Raw genomic sequence first — 23389 nt, forward strand, 5'->3', positions numbered from 1 at the left:
AGCGATGCCAGAAGCATTCCTCTCCTCCCAGCCCAACCACCACCAATCTGTCAAAATCTGGTCTCCAGGAGAAGCCCTGTGTCTCATGAAGACATCGCTTTCACTAAAAGTGGGGTGGGGGGCATGGTTTTTCAGATTATTCTGTGCAAATGGGTTTTAATGAGGACCAGGACAGGAAAAAACTAAGAACATTAGTTTCCTGTTAAAGGAAAGGTAGTGGGGTACGTCCCAGGCAGAGAAGTTATACAAAGGCGTAGTTTACACCAATAAAATATTTTAACTAGATCTTACCCTTAACTTGAGTTTATGGGTTTCCCACCTTTTTATGTACCTTAGGTATGGACCTGCAAACAGTTAGATAGTATATGACATTACACCCTGAAGAAGCCTCTCATTCCTGAGTAGAGCCTGTCTCTCTTTGTTTAATGAATGTGTGCCTGAATAATTATTTGGGAAGCAGGATTTTGTAGTTTCAACAGTACATTTCTGTTTCTATGTCTTCCCGAAGTCTCAAGAATCAAATGAGATCATCTATAGGAAAGCACTGTGAATGTTATAAAGGTCTGCTTAAACTATAAACTATAAGGTCCTGGACTGAAATTACATTAACTCAGATGATACAGCCTCTGACACCCAAGATGGATGATGTGGCCTGCTAGGGTGGCGCAGAATAAGCCAATCGTTGGCATGTATGTACACACATGTGCATATACACATATTTATACTATACACACATAAACATGTAGGGGAAACATATACATTTGGTACTTAACCAAAATGTGCTTATGTAGCATGAGTGCACTTGAACATTTGGGTTGGTTCCACTTCGGGACTGTTATAAATAAAGCTGCTGTGAAAATCAACCTGAATGTGCTTGTGTGGACACTTGCTTTCATTTCTCTTGGGTAAACATTTCCAGGAGTGGAATTACTGGGTCATATGGTAAATCTGTATTTAGCTTTTTTTAAGAAACTGCCACACTGCTTTCAGAGGTGACTACACTTAGCACCTGTCAGCAGTGTCTGCTGATTCCAGTTCCTCCCCAATTCTCATCAGCACTTGGTATTATCTGTCTTTTGATTGTTATCATGATGTTCTGATGAGCATGCAGGGACATCTCAGCAGAGTTTTCATTGCATTTCCCTGGTGACTAATGACATCAAGCATCTTCTCATGTGCGTATTTCCCACTGCCATAGCTCTTTGTGAGATATCCTCTGTAGCTAAAACTTTGCCTTCCTAGATTTGTCCAGAAATTTCTAGCTTAGATGATGCTATGAGGAAAAGGCAGGAAAGTTCACTGGCTTAGCTGTAATTCTGTTATTTTTGTCTTTGTTTTCAAGTAACCAAGTACTTCTAAAACTCCACAAAGAGACGTCATTCTTCTCTGCTAGAATCGGAGGACAGACACATGGTGCAGCAGCTTTCATAACATCTGGTAGAAAAGCAGGCTCCCAAATGCAGAAACTTGAAATATCTACTTTTTTCTTTAGGTGTTTGTTTTTTTTTTTCCTTTTTTCACTGAGCCAACTGCCTAGAGGTTTTTTGTTTTTGTTTTTTTTTTTTCCCCTTTCTCAGCAGGATAAGGAAAAAAGGTAAGGGAAGAACAGAGTAAGACAGAACAGCTCAGGAAAATATTACTGAAGTGAAATATCAGAAATGCCTGGTTGAGAAGCAAATGCATAAGATCAAATTTTACTTTAGTGAAAATGCTGATAGGAAGATTATACAAGACTTTGAGTTCATGGCCTATTTGAAATGGATGATCGAGTTTTTCTAAGGGACAAACCCACTAACAGATGTAATTAGATTATGCTAACATGATAAATAGTTACTGAATATCTCCCTAAATTAGATTGACCTCCATCTGTAAAGATCATAACTTCCCATGAAGGCTTGCATCGCTTGCTGAGTAATTTCCACACAGACACTAAGATGGCCGATGCGGGTTCTGGCATATTTTATTTTTGCCCACATGTCACTTTTTGTAAGTGGCTGTGCTTTAGCACAGACACTTTGTCCTGGTCAAACCACTTTATTGCCATTCACAAATTTGTTTCCGTGACGAATTTGTTTCCAAGTTTAGACAGTAACTTTTGTTTTCCTCAGCTGATCATTTTTTTCCTGTTTTCTTGCTTTGGTAAAGAGTGTTATAACTATTAGCTGAACTGAAAACCTTTCATAAACTTCACTATACCCTCAAAATGTCTTTATTTTGGAAGATGGTTCTACATGTCTTTTATTCATGTCGATAGAGTAAGAGGGCAGCGTGTGAGTGAAAAACTACAGATACCTTTGAACTTACTGCTCACAGATAAGCTCAAGAGTTCAGGATAAGTGTATCTTAAAAGGTGCATTTTCATCTCATCTAGAAATAAATATTAAAATGAGAAGGCTTTTTAATTGACAGTGGTTTTATGGTTTTCTCTATTTTGTTTTCTTTCCATTTTTCAGTGGAAAGCTTAGATTGAGGTCCAGTTCATCTAGATTTAGTTACAGTCTACACTTCTGTCCTGGTGACCTTGGTCAAGATAAATTTTCTGATTCTCAAACTTCTCATGAGTAAAATGAGGATAATGATGCCTATGAAGAAAAATTTATTTCAGATTGGATGTTACATACAAGAAAACAGTCCTTTATTTACATTCTCAATGACGGAAACTCTACTATTATTACTGTTGTCTATGACTTAGAGCATTGTTCATCATATTTTTTATCCTCACTCTATCATTAAAAAAATTTGAGCACACACTTAAGTATACAAATAAGTATACAAATAATAATAGGTTTTGATATACAAACATTTTATGTTCAATATGAGTTTTTCTAAATGATGAAAGTTAAATTAATATTTCCTCTGAAATAGTAGGGGAAATATGTTTAGTGACTGTCATGTGATTGAATACACATAATTATTTATATATCTTGAGTTACTAATTGGAACTCTGCCTTTTAGTTTTGTTCATCCTGATGTGTGACCTCAGTGATCATCATAGTTGACCAATATTACCTAAAGATACATATCAACTGAAGACACTGAATGAACCATGATATTATTCCATTTTACTGACCGAAAGTTTTCATAAAATGTGACTTGTAATTTTTTATCATCTCTGATGTAAATCAGTTCTGTTTGCAGAATAATTGAATAATTGCCCATTTTAGCATTACATATAAATCCATAATCCATTAGAACTCTCCATCTATAAGACAATTACAAAAATTAAAGAATTATATTTCCAAATTGTGAAAGTGTGTGTGTGTGCAAATTCTTATAAGGTTATCAATTTTAATAATTGATTGACAAAATTACATGATTGGAATGTTTCCAAACCTTGTTTTCCAAAATGCTCTTATATTAACACAAGTTTTGTTACAGAGAAATTACTTTCTCATCATAAATGGACTTATAATAGCAGGTATTGTCAAGTATTGAGCAGCCTGAATTTTTGTGCACTACTGGTGGGAACGTATATTGATTAATTATCTAGGAGTTTCTACTAAAACTAAGCATGTATATATGAAAGTATAGCATATATGAAAGTTAGTATATATGACAGTTAGCATTTTGACTTGACATTTCTACTTAAGGGTAAATGCCCAACATAAATGATTGCTTATAAGTAACACATTAATAAAATGTTCATCCAGTTTTAGTCACAATAATCAAACACTGAAACAACCCAAAGGACAACAGAACAATGTTCAGTCTCAATGTCTAGCCCTGCCTTGGTATTAACACAGCACGTTTTTTAAATTCAAAATACTTTTTGGATGAGCAGCATGGATGAGTCTTAGGCACATAAGGTTGAGTAAAAGAAGCCAAGCACAGATGAAGCTATCCTGAGCCCATGGATATGAAAGTCAAGAACAGGAAAAACTAATGCTTGATGTTAGTGGTCAAAATAATGACTGCCTTTGAAGGCGTTTTCTGACATGTATAGGGATTCCTTGAACAGCACTCTTTGCATCTTCATGACCATTACTCATTTCATTACAGAATGTCATGGAGAGTCTCCCACTCAGAGATAGTGCCTTGACAAAATTGGCCTTACTGCCTTAGAGATGCTGGGACAGCTGTAGGCTGAGAGCACCCACACACTGCAGGGCTCCAACAATCCTTCAGAATAGAAGCCTGATTTCCTCAGGGTGACCCATTTCCTCCTGCCATGCTCTGCAGTTAATCCAAGTTAATTATTCATGAAGGTTGTTATTTCTCATTGTTAGATTAAAAATAAATCAATGTTGGGCCTCCCCTGGTGGCGCAGGTGGTTGAGGGCAGTGCTGTGAAGCTATCCGTAGCCTCTGCAGCGCGGGTTCGATCCCGGTCGGCCTGGGAGATACCCACATTGTGCAACAGACCTCTCCTGTCTTGCCTGCTGCTCCCCTCAGCAGTGTATTCCAGTTGGTCTGCCTGTTCTGCTCCCCGCTCTGTCTCTGGTGAATCCTCTCACCCTCCCCCACGTCTGACCTGTATCCCGGTTCTTGTATGTATGAATAAATAAATCTTTGAAAAAATAAATCAATGTTTAAATGGTTTCTTTCCCCCGCTTGGAATATTCTTCTGCCCCTCTCCATCCACATTCAACTTTGGAAACCACTGGGTGACAATAGTCCATCATGACATCCATGGAGTGTATGTGCGACAAATTCCCAAAGGAAAATGGCTGTTGGTGGAGCAAGAGTTGGCAAACTTTTTTCACAAAAGGCCATGTAATAAATATGTTAGACTCCAGGGTCATGCAGTCTCTGTCACAGCCACTCAGCTTCCCACTGTGGTGGGGAAGCACCATAGACAGTATTTTTTTTAAGTGACTGTATTTCAGAAAACTTTGTTTATGAACAAAAACTGTTATAAATAAAAAAAAGTCCTAATATAAGAAGTTGAGTTTGTGAGAGCTTCTTCTGAGATCTTTGAGGCCAGGTCATCAAATGCTTTTCTGTATAATCTTAGCTCCAATTTGATAAATTCGAAAGCAACAACTTTATTTGGAAACTTGAAAACAATGAAATAACTAAGGGCAATGTAACATATGCTTCCTTGAGGCCCAGTGGCTAAGTTCTGTGACTCCTTCCTGGGTTCTGTGGGTCCTGAGACCTGAGGGAACTCAGATTCACTGACATTCCAAAAATCCAGAGCATAAGTGATGGCTAATACCAGCGCGGGCTTCCCGGTCAATTTCCCTCAATCCACTGCATTATTTACAGAGATGCAAATGGCACATCTTTCACCTGATTATTCACCTGTCTCTGTCATTCTTCTGTTGTCCAGCATCAGTTTAATTTTCTGGGCTCAGTTGTATTTACAATTTCAAATTTGTCCTTTATGTTCAGACTAAACAGTGTAGAAAATGATGCAAAGGGAGGGAATTTGCGGGATGACTTTGCATTGATTTGTACCTCCCACCCCTCCTGCCCCAAATGAGGAACCCCTCAGCCCTGGTCTCATGGCAAGAAAACAAAGGCGCAATGACTTCCTATCCAGGTGATACCTGTGCTGCATGAACTCCCCTGGGGTACCCCCACAGGTATCCTGGATACCTGCTCTCTGTCCTAGAATCAGTACTTTGCAACCAGCCTCTTTCCCTTTTATTTGGGCTGAGTATGGGAGAGAATTAAGAGACCTGAAACAAGATAGTACAAACAGAAATCTAGGAGGAAAACCAAATTGGGCTTAAATCTCAGCACCAGGCCTCATTATAGATGGAAATAGACACTTATTGAGCACCTGCTCTGTGTTGGAAACTTCACATTAAGTTCTTTCAGTTGTTAAAATAAACAAAAAGAAGTGTAAGAACCAAAAAAAGTGTTCACCATTTAGTTGATGCACAGCAGGGAAGAAAACCTCTGAAGCAACTGCTTGTAAGCAATTAAGGAGACAAAGGATTTTTATCATGGGGTTTTGTTTCATATATTATGCAAGAGATCAGGTTGACTTTGTTGAACTTTTGATCTATGACAGTAGCCAGCCCTGCACACTGCTCAGTCTTTGGGGTGTGTATTGGAGGCTACGTGGTTGTCTACTTCCAGCCTAGCATAGTATATAGGATGTCAGTGATGCCTCTGGAAGTCAGAATGTCAGTTCTGTTTTCCAGAAGGTGAAAGTGTCACAGATGCTTCTGAGCAAAGCCCAGCAAGATCACCCAGTGGAAGAGAGGCCAGCTCTTTCGCTGTGCTTCTACTCAGTGACCGAGTAAACATTACTGAAATCTGGGCACAATAGACAAGCAGTGATCAGAAAAGATGTGTTTCTAACTCAGCCTCCCTCCCTCTTCTGTCTCTCCCTGTGCTTCAGGAGGAAGGACGCTGGCTTCTTGTCCTACAAAGATCACCTGCCGGTGAGCCAGGTGGTGGTTGGAGATACAGACCGCCAAGGCTCAGAAGCCAAACTGACCGTGGGTCCCCTGCGTTGCCAAGGAGACAGTAAGTTGGCCCAGCAGCTGTGGCTTGCACTTTCTTTTCTGTTTTATACAGTGTTTCTCAACAATTCAGAGAATGGTGGAGACAGACTTGCTCTCCTGTAATTGCTAAGGAAATTCCACGTGACACAATCACATGGACAGTTGGACAGACCTTCCTACATAGAGGAGGGAGACAGCCATAGTCTGTCCTCAGTCCAGGAGCCTCCATTTGGGCAAAGGACGCGGCTATCCATCATCCTTGGATAGTCATACATAACAAGTGTGACACCTAAGTTTATGGAGATATAAATAGCCATGCTAATAGCTTGAAAGCAGCACTCAGCAGCTGTGGATCCACTGAGTGCTGTTGTTAATGCCATTAGCATGACTATTTATATCACCATAAACTTAGTTTATGGTGATATAAATAGTAGCATTATGGCTCAATTTATCATTGTAACAATGATACATCATTACAATGTATCATGGTAAACTTGGATTATGGTCATATAAAGTCTGACATTAGTGCTATCAAATTTCATCTTCATCAGAGCTTGATGGTCCCTTGTAAGCTGAAGATTATTATTGCCGAGCTTTCTGGTTTTGGTCCCACAGAGAGGAATTTGGGGCTGCTAGCTTGGTCGGTGGGAGGTCAGGGAGCTGGAATGCTGGTCCCACCTAATTAAGGGCACCATTAGGATTTTATGTTGTTTGATACCCTTCAGTGTGTTTTATGAGCAGCCAGAGAGGAATGGCGGCAGGTTGCCATGGGGATTCCACAATGAGCATCCTGGGTGTCATTTCCATCTTCACATCAGCACCCGTGATCGAGCAACTCCCTCGGCATTCTGTGCGTTTTTGATTGTGTGCTAGGCATCGGGAGACCTAGATTCTGTTCTCTGAGTCACTGACTTGCCCGGAGCTGTCAGGCAGACCCTCCGTTTCCTCTACTGTGGCAGCGAACGCCACCTGCGTCCCAACTCCTCCTGGGGAGATTGTAAAGACTTTAGTGCCTGGATCCGGAGGCCTCCTAGCAGATCATTATGTGAGATAGAATATTATAGCCACTTGCATAAATCAAGGGAGAATTAGACCTACTCGATGTCATCAATTAGATGTCCTAAGGAATGTAATGATGCGTGTTTATCTGTTTACTACTTGGTGCATTGAGGCTATCAGCAGGTAAACAGTGAAATGCTCCTGATTTTAAGAGAGAGAGAGAGAGAGAGATGGAGATTGTATTGATGTGTCCCTTCTTACACAGAGAAAATGAATATACTACCTTTAAAACTGAGGCAGGTGAAGAGGTCTTTGTTGTGCATTTATTAAACAATAACACCTCATTTGTCCAGTGAGTCTTACTAGAAATGTTCAATAAAACATTTAATTTCAACTGGCTAAGAAAAACATATTGACATAAAATGACAGTAAATATTCATTTTAAACAAATGTTTTGAGACAGGTCGAAGTGTCACTCTCAACACAGCAGGTTCTCCTGTGTTGTCAAACAAGAATCGTTTTTAGTATGTCATCATTACTCATTAATATAGAAAGTTAAAACGGTTCTCACTTAATCAATTCTAATTCTGAAGTTAACTGTGAATTAGTTTCTCTGAACTCAATTAGTAATTCAATTTAGTTATAAAAATCCCACTTTTGCAAACTTTTATTACCATTCTTAAAAAGATTCCATATGTTGAATAGTGTATAAGAAATGTATTAACAGTTTATAGCTAGTATTAGGTTGTTTTAATAAATCAGGAAGAACTGAGTTGTGTTTCTAACTTTACCAAGTTCTATGGAGAATAAGAAGTTGAAACCATGTTTTGGGAAATGCACATAAAAAAATTGCAATATAAAAAATGTTTTGTAGTTAATGTCAGATGTTGTGGTATAAAAAGGATTGCAACTTAGGCTCAAGAAAGGAGTGCTAGTAAATTTCAGGCAGACATTATATTTAAAAAGAAAAAATAGGGAAAGGGTGGTGGCCAGTGTCGGTCTACATTTCTTTTCTAAGGCAGTTGCTCCTTGAGACCTATTTAGGAGCTGCTGATGAAACAAAGAACCAGCTCATGTCTCCACACCACCTGGTCTAGTGCTGCAGCTTCAGCAAGACCTGTTACTCCAGGTCTTACCTGGTACCTCATAAATGCAAAAGCACAGTCAATGCCTAATCACGGGAATACTTTAGTTGAGGGGGAAGAGGGAGGAGAGAGAGAGAGAGAGAGAGAGAGAGAGAGAGAGAGAGAGAGAGAACTGAGCATATTATCCCCAGTACCTGAATGGCCAGAGAACAGCCAGCAGTTGATGCCTGACTTATTTTTAAGACTATTCCAACATGGCCTCCCTGGTGGCACTGGGGTTAATTCTCAGCTCCGTGAAGTTATCACCAGCCACTGCAGCACAAGTTTGATTCCCAGCCAGGGAGCTGACCCACATGGCGCAGCAGACCTCTCCTGTCTCCCCGCTGCTCCTCTCAGCAGTGTATTTCAGTCAGTCTGCCTGTTCTGTCCCCCACTCTGTCTCTGGTGAATCGTCTCACCCCCTATACCTCTGGCCTACACTCCAGTTCTTATATGCATCAATAAATAAAATAAATCTTTTTTAAAAATGTTCCAACATGGACACAGTAATGATAAAGGATTCCACATCAGGGCACTTTCTAGTCTGTACACATGTCCTTGGGTACTTACCATACCCAGTGAGGGGGAGATGGTAAATATTAACCTTTCTGTTTTACAAATGAATAAAATGCTTCCTTTAAAATGTCATTTACACAACAAATTCCTCTGCACCCTTGCAGCCTCCCAGGGGCTCAGGAGGAAAGATAGCAGAGGACCCCGACAGCCTTCTCCGCAACCACTCTGGGTGGGTTCCCCAACTTCAGTCTCCTCTTGAAGTCAATTGCTGATTAAAAAGATGGCATGGGGATCTTATTCCACTGCTCCTTGGAGCCACCCCCATCCAGTTACCAATAAGGCCTGAATGTCAGGGGATTAAATTCCAATTTAATAATTTCAAACATGGCATGGGGGGCATTTATCCTGGTGCTTATAGGGATTAACCGACTCTGTGCCAGTTACAGAAGTCTGTGCAAAGCTACAGTTTAAGGAACCCAATCTGTTGTTGAACATGTCTCTGTCTGTTTGAGGAGGTGAGTGATGACAAACCGGGCGAGCTGTCTCTTCAATTAGGCCCCACTTCTGTCCCCCAGTCTTGGAGAACGAAACCATTTCTGCGGGCTCTGCCCAACCGTTTCAGCGGCTTCGCTTGATTTCATCATGCCTGCTGAGTTTCATTTTTACTCTGATTCATCTGAACTCACAGACCCATATAATCAAAATGCTAAAGAAAATCAGTGCATCCCACTAGGCCTGCTGCATTTTCCATAGAGTGCGGTAAAATGCTTATGGCCTTCGAGCTTTTTTCTGTTTTTTACAAACATGTTCAAATGGAAACATCACATCCAAATTTAACTGAAAGTGTGACCAGTGATGGATAGTTAACTAAGATAAAAAGTGTGGTGAAATGACCAATTCCCCTCTTAAACTAGGTGTTCTCACCTAGGAGAAAACAAAAGAGCTGTTTAGAGGATCAAAGTCACACACCTGGGGTGAAAATTGTTTTCAACTTTAAATATATAATCCTGTTAGAAGGGAGCTGCTAAGCGTTTATAGAATTAGTTCAAAATGAAATATTTGGAGTTTCAGAAGTGGAAATCTTATTTGTAGTCTACATCATGAATACAATTAATTCTGTAAAGTATTTGCAAGAGAATGGCTTTATTCTCAGCCACACCAGGTAAAGATTTCCCATCTCTCCTTGAGGGATACAGGGACTTTAAACAATTATTCAGGGCAAGTTTGCTACAAAAGCAAGTCTTTTCAAGCAAGTCTTTCTACCCAGGTAGAAATAATTTGGACAGAGCTGCTGCTTGAGGGCTTCTTTTGAGTCCGCGACAGAAACCCGCCGGGGCAGCCAGCTGGCCTGCAGAACTCCTGTTTCAGGGTTCAGGTGGCCCAGACCCCCAGGGGCAGCTCCCAGGGGCAGCTCCCAGTAGGAGAGGTGAGCAGACACTTCCAGTGCAGGAACACTCAGGGCAGAGGCAAAGCCAAGTGCAGGAGGGATAAAGATGTGGATGGGTTTTCTGCAAAAGGCACAGGATGCTTGTTCTTGGGGAACACGGTCACTGTGCTGGGGTAACAGAAGGGCCAAGCTCTCTCTGCTGAGGGGTTTCACAAACCCTCACCCGCCGCCACCTCACCAGGGCCAGATGAGGACTGTTGGACACGTCTTTTCTCCACAGGCAAGCTGGAGGCAAACGAGTATTGTCCCCCCCAAGGACAGAGCCAGGCCACGCACAGGCCATGGTGTGCCCCTAGCATCTGCGTGCACCCGGTGGGGCTGGGCAGTGTGCAGGGGCAGTAGCTCACCAGGGGACAGGAAGCAGCTCTGAGAGGAGGGGTGAGTTGTTCCCGGGCTCTGGAGAAGAGCAGTTTGCTCCCCCCTTTTTACTTCGGTACTTTAGGCCTGGAAGAGGCCAGACAGGAGAGAGCCCAGCGTGCAGGTGCTAAACACGGCTCTTTATTTTCTCTGTCTCTCCTCTGCTCCCCACACTGTATCAGGGGGCACCTCTTGTTCTGCATCGACAACATGGGCGTCCACAGTTTCTGAGTGTGGGAAGAGAGACCTGGGGTCCACGTGGGGCCCACAGACAACCAGGTTTCGTGAACCCACATCAACCCAAGCTGGCAAGTGGCTGACTGATAAGCTTCAGAGCTGCTTCCGGAGAAGCCGCTTCTGTCTCACTGGTTGGGCTGGAGGTTGGGTTAGGGTGGGAAGGAAGGAAAGTCTCTTGTGTGCTCAAGGTTATGCCAAGGTCTAGTTTTTTGCCAGGAAGGAAGCCTGAGATAGTCTCCCTCTTTCTGTGAATCCCTGAAATCTTTTCTTCCCAGCTTCCCATGTGCCTGGAACTCTCTTTGTTGCTGCTGACCATATCCTACCACATAGTGTCCCCCGCCCCCTCTTGCTCTGCAGGGTACCCCCTGTCCCCAGTCATCTCACCCACCCATCCCTGCCCTTCAGCAGTACAACCTTAGTTCTGTGGAGCAGCGGCACTCAGCCGGTAGGCAGCATCTAACAGCCCAACAGGATTCATTCATGCTAGACTCTCAAGAGCGACTGAAAGAATGCCTACTCGGACACACACAGTCTTGGGGAAACATGGAAAATGAAGAGGCCTCTTCCCCACTTTATTTAGCACCGTGGGATTATCAGGATAGGCTGGGCCGGGAGCACCAGCTCTGACAGCTCCAAGGCTGAAGACAATAACGATTTATATTTTGCCTTGTCCCCTGACATGGGCTAGGTAGCCCTCCTCTGCCTCTTGCTCTGCATCGACAACATGGGCATCCACAGTTGCAGGTGTGTGGGAAGAGAGACCCGGGGCCCACGTGGGATGCTGGAGGACTGACGTGTACGTGGCTCCCATCACTTCTGCCCACAGCCCTCTGTCCAAAACTCAGTTGCTCGGCCCCAGTGGACCCCCAAGGGTGGCTGTCTGGTTGCCCCAGAGGAGAATCGGTAGTGCGCACTGAGTACCGCTCCCTCAAAACTGGGTCTTCTTACTTTGCTCCACCTACACTCAAGGTTTGACCTGGAAAGTGTTGGGGTATAAAGGAATTCATCCTGCACCCCTTTGGGCTCTTCACTGCTCAAATAATCAAAACGGTGACAGACAGATTGATGAGAGAAGGCCTGGGGAACACCCAGCAAAGCTCAATAACTCACCCCTGTGACTTTGGACATTGTCCTACACAGCTTAGCCATGTAAGACAGGAGGCCTGGGAGAGAGAGAAAAGGAGCAAAGGAGGTTGCAGGAGAAGGCACAGTAGACAAAATGCAGAATACGTTCTGCCTTCCCCTTTGAAAAGAGAGCAGGAGATGAGGACCGGGAGGGGCCCTGCTCTTAAGCAGTTACATGTAAATATCTTTGTCAAAGACAACCTCAGCCCGGCCTGCAGGGCCCCTCCCTGGAAATCAACCTTCTGCCAAAAAAAATGTATTTTGGGGTGGCAACTTTTTTCTCCCCTACAAAGGAGAACTGACAAAAACTGCTTCCAGTTTCATTTTTAGTGGAGGGAAGATGCTTCTTGATTCTGCACCCCTCCCTTTAACAAGCAATAACATGGGTTTCCCTTTTACCTTATAACATTTATTCTCCTTCCCCAACAGTGGACATCTAGAAAATAAGAACAGTCTTTCTTATTCACTTTCATAGCCTCAGCAGTATTGTATGTCTGACACCTATAAAAGGACTCAGATGTTTGTTGAATGAAAAACAAAAAGAATACATCGAAGCAAAGGAGAAATGATAAAGCCAAGTTTGGTTTAGGATCGAAATTCTGCCCTTCCAGCACCCGTCAGTAGAAACATCTCAGAGGCCTGGAGCTTTGGGATTCCGCTTCCCTAGGGCCTTCCTCTCTCCCTAGATACCCCTCTTAGCTCCGCAATTTCCCTTATCAAAAGTTTTCACTACATAAGGGACTGTGCTTTCTGGATCATTTTCTTCCCTTTGCTGTTGCTGGAAAGATTATCCCTAACTCAGACCCACTCAGAGGAGACAGTTTGCTGGACAACCTGCAGAAGATGATAACAGTCCGGTGATGAGCACAGAGGACCACTTCCTGCCCCTCCCCACTCCCCCCACGCAGACCCTAAAGTCCTGGTTGTACCCCCTCTTTGTAACTTGTGATCAATTCAGAAATGATAACAAAGGCAGCTCTGACACCACAAATTCCAGGATGGATAAATGAGACCGCTGTCAACCATTATTGTCTCAGAAGATGCTCCAAGTCCTTTTCCTCGCCCCATTTGTTCCCGCATGTATCTGTGTCTACTCGCTTCCCGGATAGCTGAAAACAAGAACAAAGAATCAGGGCCTCCCTGGTGGCGCAGGCAGTTGAGCGCCGCACTGTGAAGCTGTCCGCAGCCTCTGTAGCGCGGGTTCCATCCCGGCCACCGGCGAGGGTCCCACATGGCGCAGCAGACCTCTCCTGTCTCGCCCGCTGCTCCCCTCAGCACTGTATTTCATCAGTCTGCCTATTCTGCTCCCCGCTCTGTCGCTGGTGAATCCTCTCACCACCCACACACACATCTGGCCTGTATCCCGATTCTTGTATAAATAAATAAATCTTAATAAAAAAATAAAAAAAAAGAATCATAGCATCCTAACTGGAAACATCGTAGAGATCAAAACAGCAGAGCTCCTATTTTACAGATGAGGGCACTTGGGTCCAGAAAGTTTGAGTGACCTGCCCAGGGTCTCCCAGCTGGCTCGCGGTGGAGCACATCAAGAGAGAGGCTGACAGAGCCTTCATCTTTAGCAGTTCCCAGTAGCCAAGATGAATGTTGAGACACAAAGGGGGAGCCTTGACCTGGAACTCTGGCCTTGGGGCCCTGCGTCACAGCAGCTCAGGAGTGCAATGATGTGGTGCCAGAGCTCTTAGTCATCCCACTGTGAGATCAGCCATCTGGAAAACCCTGATGGAGAGCTGGCAGCTGTAGGGAGAAGGGTCAATGATATAAAGTTGGTAACTTCTGTTTTTTCTTTTAGTTCTAGCAGTTTTTTGGTTGCTAGTAAAGGGAAGTAAAAGAAACTAAAGTGATGTGTAGAAACCATCAACCTTCTCAACCTCTATTTTCTTAATATCCTAGTCTGTGCTGCTATTGCCAAGGGCTACTCTCAACTGAGAAGCAGAAGTAGGTCTTAGAACAAGCAGAAATAGTGAAATTTTCAAGATCAAATCCCAGACTGATTCGCAAGAAAGGATAGAGCCCTCTGGGCTTATCTGAGGGCAGCTCCAGTTACAAAGGCAGCAACTTTTGCCAAGGTAGAAAGAGGGAAGCCTTCACTTTGGTCTTCCACACTCCAGTGACTTTAAACAATTAGAGGAAATGGACAGCTCCCCAGGAAGAAACAGCTCTCTTTATCTTATTTGGCCATTCAGCTGCATTCACTGTGGAAGTGGGAAGCAAAAGTAATCACAGATTTGGGGGTGGGGACATAAAGGTATGTCTCTTTTTCACAATAGATATGGTATTTGTGTGAGTGTGATTGATTTTCTGACCTGTCCTTTCAAATACTGCTTGTGTGAGTGTGTGACTGAGGGTACCCAGGCACCCCGAACTGCTGAGAGGTGCACACCTGAAAAGGAGTTCAGCCATCCATGATCACAAAGGCAGAGAAAGCAGGCTTCTAGTGTGAATGATTTTTAATAGAACTGGACTGGTGGGCAGAGACGGAGAGAAGAAAGGAATTCAAATTATAGTTTCCCAGTAAAACTCCAAAATGTACATATCCCCTCATGGGCAAATGCCCAGCCAAACAGGCTCAGCCTTAAGTAGGGAGGTTGAAACCCAAATACTTGCCTCAAGTCTAAGATGCCTTCTGGAGGGAAACCACAAGAAAGGTGTTGTGCAGGCCCCAGAGAGCTGGACATACAGGAATACTCAAAATTCAAAGTGCACCCCATAATCTACCGTGAGGTCAAGATAACAGCTGCCACTCTCTACCAAGGACCAGGAACACCTCCCCTTGTGTCTCTCACCCCCATCTCCTCCAGTTGTCTCTATATGTCTCCCCTCCACATGTCTTCACCTTCGTCCTTTATATCTGCACCTCCGTTTTTATATCCAACTGCTCCTTCCCAGCCGTGCCCCCATCAGGAAGTCTGGTTCGTGATATGCTGGGACTTGTAGTCCAAAGCGACTGCTTTGAGATGGGTGAGAAAAACGGTGTCCACTGCACTAAGTTGCTTCTCCTCCTTTTATGTAGATGCCTTTGAAACACAGAGGACACAGCCAAGTGAGGGAGTCAGATGCCAGGGCCGGTTCTGCAGACCCATCTGGCGAAACAAGTCCCCGTTCCTCTTTATCCATTCCTTGGGTGACCTTCCTCCAGGAACTTGGCATCCTTGGCAGAAGTGAAGGGATTCCAGATGCAAAAGACACTTCTATAAGTCAAACCCCCATCATTGAGAGATTGATCCCAATGCTGAACTTTTTAGGCCCTCTCTCTAAACTATTTGCAGAAGAGACTTGAGCAAGTTCTGTAAGTCCTACATACCCACCGTGCACAGCACACTCAGAATAGAGACAAATGCTGAATGAGACAGATTCTAACTTGTTCCACAATCAGATCCTAGAATTTAATTCAGCTAAGGGCAATGACTGCCACAGTGACACACTCAAGTATGTGTCCATTAAATGTATAAAAGTGATTAAAGACCACAAAAGATTTAAATAAGCATCTTGGACTAGCAATGGCAGCAGCGCCACGAGGCACTTTGTGATAAATTGTAGAAAACTTGCACAGACAATAACTGCTATAGGGGTTCAGGAGAGGAATGATCACTCGATTTATATGCATGACTATTTTTAGCCTCAACAAGGTTTTTGCACAATTATTCATCTTAACTAAATGAAACTTTTATTTCCTTTGTACCTGGAAAATCCCTTGAATCTGATGATTATCTTCAAATTAAGAATTGAAAAAAAAAAACTCTATTGCTAAGTTTTTACATTTTCCCTGGCATTTCTAAATTAAGGTGCATTTGAAGTATTAAATGTATAGAACTCATTGTTTAATCTAAATTAGATTAACCCCACGGCCCTTCAGAGATCCAAGTCGAAGCTGCCCCACTTTTGTTTATTCATGTCTCAAGGTTATTCCTGACAAAATTACAATTAGTCAGTACTTCAGACCTATTGTTAGAGTGCTAAGCTGTGAGCTATAAACCACCTCACTCTGGTATAATTAAAACCGTGTTCCAGTTCATCTACTTTATGATACCTCCTTGGCTTTTCATAAAACTGCTTTTCACAAACCAAACTGCACACAGGCCTCGGCAATGCAGGACTTTGATTGAAGAAAACTTTTCAAACAGCCTCTTCCTGAAGTTTGCAGAGAGTCTGCAAGTAGCAATCTTCTAAGATAGATGAAACACCAAAGTCTGCCCACTGCATAAAACAGAGAATGAGGTGACCACAAGGCTTGGGGAGCAAAGGGCCCCAAGTTGCTTACAGGGAGGGGATTCAGGGACACGCATGTGGAAGTTGTTTGGGCTTTTCAGCTGACTTGGCTGCCTCAAGGCTTCCTTTCCACTTTGGATGGGGGTCACTGAGTCAGGGGAGCAGCCCAGTCCAGGGGTGGCATGAGCAAATGTGGGGTTTGGGGCCTGGCTGGTGTGCCCACTGAGAACCGTGCTAACCATGTGGCCAGTTTGGGTTGCCCTGGTGTGCCTGTGTCGACCTGCTTTATTGTGTCTTCAACCAAACCTCCATTTTAGTTTGGTTCTACTGCAATCGTCAGGATTTTAAAAATAATTGTGCTCATCTATTCCCCATGCCATATCAGATTCGTGATAGCTTCTGTAAAGTAGATCCTAATTCAGAATCCACTAGGTGTATGTGGAGGAAACAGTGCATAAAAATTTGTACCCACCTCTGGATCTGGAGGTACAGTCCCAAATTAAAATGCAAAGGGAACCTACCCATTATTTTTATCATTGAGTCCAGAAATCAGCTGTCTTAAAGTAAATGAAGCCAACTAGAAGGGGGTGTCAGTGACTACACCAAAACCTAAGAGTCTTTCTTGATCTGTAAGGGAAATAGAAGCCAGACCCGGTGAGGACAGCTGGGTGTTTTGAGGAAGAAGTGGTTGTTTGCCAAGACAGAATTGAGACTCTTTCGGTGCCTCTTCTGCTCAGGATTTTTCCTGACTTCTTCAAACTTTAGACAATAAAGGGGCTCCGCCACCTTTTCTGTGATCCCTGTTTGATGCTCTAAGTCCCTGCATTCACTTCTAGTAGATGATACTCATCAGTTTTCTCCCACAGGCAGACCTCTAGAATTTAATTCGATTATACTGAATTGGATGCAGAGCGGGGCTTGAACATAAGCAATGGCCTCAGTCTCTTGTTGGTTTTCACCAGACTTGTAGCTAAACATCGATGTTTCAAATGTCCTGCTCTGGCTTATCCTTCTGACTGGCGGACCTGAGAAGACTGTGTTGCTGGCTCAAGGCGTCAAAGTTGTCATGACCTCACTCAATTTCATTGAGTATTTGGTTTGCTCTTATGATTTGCCCAAAGTTCTGACTGCCTCCGTTTTCTCCATAAACATGCACATGTGTGTGCACACACACACACACACACATGCACACACACACAGGGAGTCAAAAACTAGCACTATTCATTAAGTAAACTAACATCTTAGAATTTAATTCATGAAAAGAGACCTTGACTCAAGAATTAGACCTGAGACGATACTCTGTTGCATTTTATTTTACTTTCTTTACTCATAGTTACTATCCAGGTAGCTATCATCTTTGTCTTGAAGCTTCAAGGTAATATATAGAAAGTGCATGTTATTGTAAAAGTGTAATTAATGATAGGTTGATGCACCAAAATTAAGTGTGGGTGTGTCCCTGTCTGCAGAGCTGCCAGTTTTCCTGGCTTATGTTGATGATCTCAAAAAGAAAGTAATTTGTGTCTTGAATATCTATAAGAAATAGATGGTGTTCAGGGCATCACGCAATAAAGCAAACTTCACAGCTTGTCTGGGGTTGCAGAGAGCGTATGAGCAGCTGAGCTCACGGGGCCATTGGTGGGCATATCTAGAACGAGTCATCTCTTCGTGGGTAGAGTTAAGTTCAGATTTGGCTTATGATTCCACAAATCAAAGATTTATGTTTGATATGATAAAAGGGGGGAATTATTTCTAAAATAAAGTAATATAATTTTCTATCATTTCTACTCTCATCCAGATATTCCTCCCTCTAATACTGTTACCCCCTCAACACACACACAGCCATGCTCACCTCAGAAATTAGCACTTGTACTTTCTGCAGCTACAGTCACCTCAATCCTGAGTCTGCCTTAACCCCATGGTTACCCCAAGCTGGACTCAAAGCTTCTTGAGATCAGTGTAGTTGGAGGAACTCTTCTTAGAGATGGGGGAGGAAGCAAATGGAGATTAGAAGTCAAACCTCTGACCCACACATCCTGGCAGCAAAAGCACTGTGGAAAGAGATGCTCTATAGTCAGCTTCTAGAATGTTCTGTGACTCAGCCAACCTGGATCCATCTCAGGCTTAACCCCAGAGTGTAGGGATTTGTCTTAAGAAAAATCACTTTTCTCACTTACAAGTCAAAACACTGAATTAATGATCAAGAAATCCTTCATTCAGAACAAGTCTGTGTGGCCTCCTATGCTGGCATATTCAGTCACATCATCCTATTTAGCAGAAAAGCCAGAGAGCGGTGAAGACCAGGTCACCTTCCCCAGAGCTGTCCCCGGGAGGAGAAGAGGGCCGGGCTGGGCTCTCCCAGGTGTCCTGGCTCTAAAGCAGCTCATCAGTGATGAGGACGATCTCTGCCCACGTGGCAGCCCTGGTTGCTCTGGTAGGTTGGAACCTCAAGGGACGTTTGTGTGGTAAAAATCAAAATATATGCAGAAGCATTCAACACGAGGATTTCTCATAAATACCACTACAGCATGTCCGATTGTTGAGTATTTTCTAAATGTTGCCTGATCACAAAAAATCCCTTGGGGGGCTTGCAAATGCCACCTCCCCCAAAGATTTTGACTCAGAATCTCTAGCGTGGAGGCCAGGACTCTGTTTTAAGAAGTTTCCCAGAAGACCTTTATGACAGGGAAATTATAGAAACTCTGGCTGAGAATACATTTGGGGCAGACAGACCTAGGCTCAAAGTCTGCATTTATCTTCTGTGTGACATTGGAAAAGTTATTTAATTTCCCTAAGCTTCAATTTCCTCATCTGTAAAATAGAGATAATTATGCTGAGTACAAAAGGTTGCTATGGGAATAAAAGGAGACAAATGTATGTAGAGAGTTTAAAACAGGGGCTGGAGCAGTAAGTTCTCAATAATGGTAGTTATGAATATTATACAAAAAAAGAATCAAACTTCTTTAAAACCCTCAGTTTTGTAAAACTAATATGAACTGAGTTTCAGTGCAAATTACTGAACACAACTGTTATTATTTCTGTCAAATTAAACCCTGCAGAAATAATGCAATGCAAGCAGAGATAGGCAAATGAGTCAACCAGTTATCCATGGTAAATGAGCTTTGAGCACCAGCTGTATACAAGGCATGGTGGCAGGCTTGGGATACCGTGACCATGGCCATGGTGAAAAGGTGCATCTCCTTACAAACACATAAAAGTGAAATTGCACTCATCATGTTGTGTGGGACCTTGAGGAGGAGAGAGAGAGAGTGAAGTTATCTGATGTGAGGTTTGCAGAAGTGGGCACAGGTTTGCATTAAAGTAAGACAGTCATTATCTCTGACTGATAGAAGCTAAAGGTCCCCTAGAAAATATGTGCATGGCACATAGTATTTGGAAATATCATCACATGAAAAAATAAGAACCAACTTGGACCCATAAAGATGTCTAAAAGCTAAGCCAAGAGTTGAGTATATTCTGTTGGCAGTGGGGAGTATGTGGGGGGGGGGACCCTGGAGGGACCTTGTAATCTTATCAAGGTTTGATTTAATTGAAACATTAAACTCTTCACTCCTGTTTCATTTCAAAGATCTATGTTCCTGTCGTCTTCTCTTTCTCCAGTATATATTTTAAAAACTAAAAGGAGCAAGGCTAATAGACAATGAGGTCTCTCTTTCAATGAAGGGGTTCCAGAGGGTCCACACCCAGTAATGCGAGAACATCAACACACATTTAAAACTCATTGTCAGATGCTCGTAATAAAAACATTTCCTTTTAAGATTTTTTAAAAGCTACTAATTTCAGACAAGCCTTTCTTAATTGTGTGAAAACTCTCTGAAACAGAATAGTGTTCCAATATCTTTTAACAAATCGGTAAAATCACTGGTGCCTCTTGAGAGCTTTTGTTTTGCTTCCTCTACATATGGTGGGTACTGGCCAGGTCCTAACCTCCCTCGTGCCCATGAGCACGACCACATTTGGAAACAGGATCTTTGCAGATGACCAGGTCAAGGGGAAGTCACCCGGGATTTGGGTGGACGCTGATGTGGTTGGACTACATGATGTGTCCTCACAAGAGGAAAAATCAGACACAGACACACGGGGAAGAAGGTCTCTTGCTGACAGAGGCAGAGGAGTTGCTGCTTTGACCTGAGTTCCTGTGGCTGCTTGTCTTGGGCCACAGAAGTCCACGCTCGCCTCTACTTCCCACAGCCAATGTCTCCTGAGTCTGTGCCCCCATTCCCATGTCCACGCAGTCACTCTTCTTGGGTTTCCACCCACACTCACTCATTATGACCCCGTCTGGATCCTTGCTTTAATTACATCTGCAAAGACTCTGTTTCCCAGTAAAGTCACATTCTGAGGTTCTGGATGGACATGGATTCGGGGTCACCGCGATTCACCCTGTGCATTTAGCCAAGACCCAGCTGACTCGTTCTGCAGAGAACGGGACCTGCCTGAGAACCTCTCCACTCTTCGAGGCCCAGACGGTGCCTCATGGGCCTTGGCCTTTCAGCCAGGAGCTCACATAGGTCTGTGCACACGACTCGGCCCTGAGTGTGTTGAGCAGGTTGTGCATGAGTGACTCACCCCGGCGGGCCCCAGAGGAGCCCGCCCCAATCCCACTTTGGCTTTGATGACACCAGGTCTTCATTATTAAAACTCCCATTTCCTTATCTTGTGAACAATAGACTTTGAAGTTAAGAAATTTCGGTGGTTGATGTTGCAGCCGTAGTCGCCAGAATCACAGGTTAAAGAATGGCATGACGTAAAAGGATCAGGAGGCCTCTTAATTGAAGTGCTTTTATTGTATGAAGTGAAGTTGAGATGGATATTTGGGTTGTGGAAAAGCTGTGCGTAGCTGTGTCTGAATGGATGAGGATGTGCTCTCTTTTGAGAAGTGTTGCATCTATTAAGCCCTCTAGGAACTAATTATGAGAAAGATTTTTTTTTTTAATGTGAAGTCTTTTGAGTAGGGCATATAGAAAAGTGGCAACATTCTCTGATCTATATTTTCCAGTTGGTATTTTTAATAGTTCAGCTGTTAAAGCTCATCCATTAGCCTGTTTTCAGGAATAATCTTAATTATTCATCAGTTCACACCCTTATATTCATGGCTTTCGTAATGGATGGCATTGTCTGTGTCTGTTCATTTTTTATTAGACATTAGTCATTTTATGCCTATAAAGTGTGTTCCTGAAGAAAAAGATTTTGCTACTAAAAAAGCCCATTAAATTCACAAATTCTCTCTCCATGACTTGATGCTATCTTTCTGCACTATAATTAGCTGCATGTATAGTTAATTATTATGAGAAAAGCGGAGCATCTCCTAATTTCTACAACTGGGTATTTTTTTCCTTTAGGCCCCACATCCGTCCCCACCCTCTCCTTATTACACATCTGCCTTTTCATGGCAGGAAGGTAGTAAGGGGACACTTTTTCAAAATGATTGAAGAGTGTTCATCAAGCATTTCATAAAACTTTGATAGGCTGAATATGTATTTAGAAGAAGCATTTCAATAGATCTTTACTTTCCTTAAATTAACAAATCCTTATCTAGGATCCCCCATTGCTAGAAAAATGTGTTTATTCACACACGTGCAAAATTGTGCAGATAGTTTCAGAGGATTTGAAACATTTTGCAGGTCATGTGTCCTCTCTGGACTAAAAATGCCAGCCTTAAATACCAATATACGTTGTGATAACCATTTCTCTTAAAAATATACTTGTTAGCCGGTAAGATTCATCTAAATGATACACTATTGCCCAATATTGTGATTCTTTCAGATCAAAAAAAAATTTTAAAAACACAGTGTTATGGTCCAGGATCTTCAAATCCTCATACTGAATTTAGCACCAGGGATCCCCTGGTATGATTTTAGTTCCTTCATTGCAATAAAGGGGATTTTGAGTCTAGGATTCTTGTTCAGAGCCTGACATAATGGTTGATGCACGAAGGAAACTCAAATAATATTGCTGCTGTTGCTGTTATAATTTCATCCTACAAGTGAGCGTGGTGACTATGTCTATCAAAGTTTCAGTACATGCTCCCAAAAAAGTCATTTGTGTTTAAACTAGGGAAGAAAGGTGAAAGGTGTATTTGAACTAAAGGCAGGGGAGATAGCAGGAGGCCTGTGCTTTGTCATAAAAGAACAGCAGAGAAGGCAATTGGGAAGCCTTTGCATGGACCAGCACCTCCTACATTTGAATGGAGCGAGTGAAGATGACATGATACTCAGAAGCTCAGGTTGAGTTTCTGCCCCTCCCAACCACCCCCGTGGCTTTCTCAAAGACTCATCAGACACTAGCTTGGCGCATTAGTACAGTCTCGATGCCACATCTGTCCTTCACTGCCAGTCCCAGTCTCGTGGAGTGATGAGACCAGCGTCTGAAGGGCTGGACTTGATACATAGGATAAATACGCCCCCAGGCTTACTTTTCCCACTAGTTTTTCTTCCTATCTGCCCACTAATACCTGAAGTCTAAGTTTTCACTCTAATACTAGAGAAAAAAGTTTTGCTAACCTATGGACTGAGATTTATTCACCCTAAATTTAATGCCCTAGAATATAAAAGTGAGTATTCCTCCTCACTGATTCCCTGAGTGGGAAGAGGTTTTGAAGAACCAGAGTTAGGGGAGGGATTGAGAATTGGCAAAGGCACCAAAACTTGAGTTTGGGGGGAAAGACATTCCATTGAACTGAAATCACATCCCATCATCCCCCAAGATTGTTCCTATTGCAACCCCATTAGAGGAGTATGTCTAGAAACCTTGAAGGGAAAATAAAACAATTTATGTGGTTAATCACTGTTCTTCACAACACTTCATAACTCATTCAACTGGAGAATGAGGATTTCTCCCCTTGTCTGACTAGTTTCCTTAAAAAGCAATTTCATTTTCAGGAGTTTCACTAAGATAATGCATTAGACAACTAACTTCTTGGCAGCAAAAACTATTCCT

At 42.8% G+C, this 23389-nt stretch overlaps 1 protein-coding gene across 1 annotated transcript in view; it reads left to right on the forward strand.

The window, feature by feature from the left end:
- CNTNAP2 (contactin associated protein 2) overlaps positions 1–23389 on the forward strand; it is a 1162155-nt gene that overhangs the window by 900653 nt on the left and 238113 nt on the right. Inside the window, exon 15 of the mRNA XM_037515219.2 lies at positions 6295–6422. Within this exon, the coding sequence (XP_037371116.2) occupies positions 6295–6422 (128 nt within the window). The remainder of the gene's footprint in view (positions 1–6294; positions 6423–23389) is intronic.

This window comes from Talpa occidentalis, unplaced genomic scaffold, assembly GCF_014898055.3.
Source record: "Talpa occidentalis isolate TD23 unplaced genomic scaffold, MPIMG_talOcc4v2.1, whole genome shotgun sequence".
Lineage (NCBI taxonomy): Eukaryota > Metazoa > Chordata > Mammalia > Eulipotyphla > Talpidae > Talpa > Talpa occidentalis.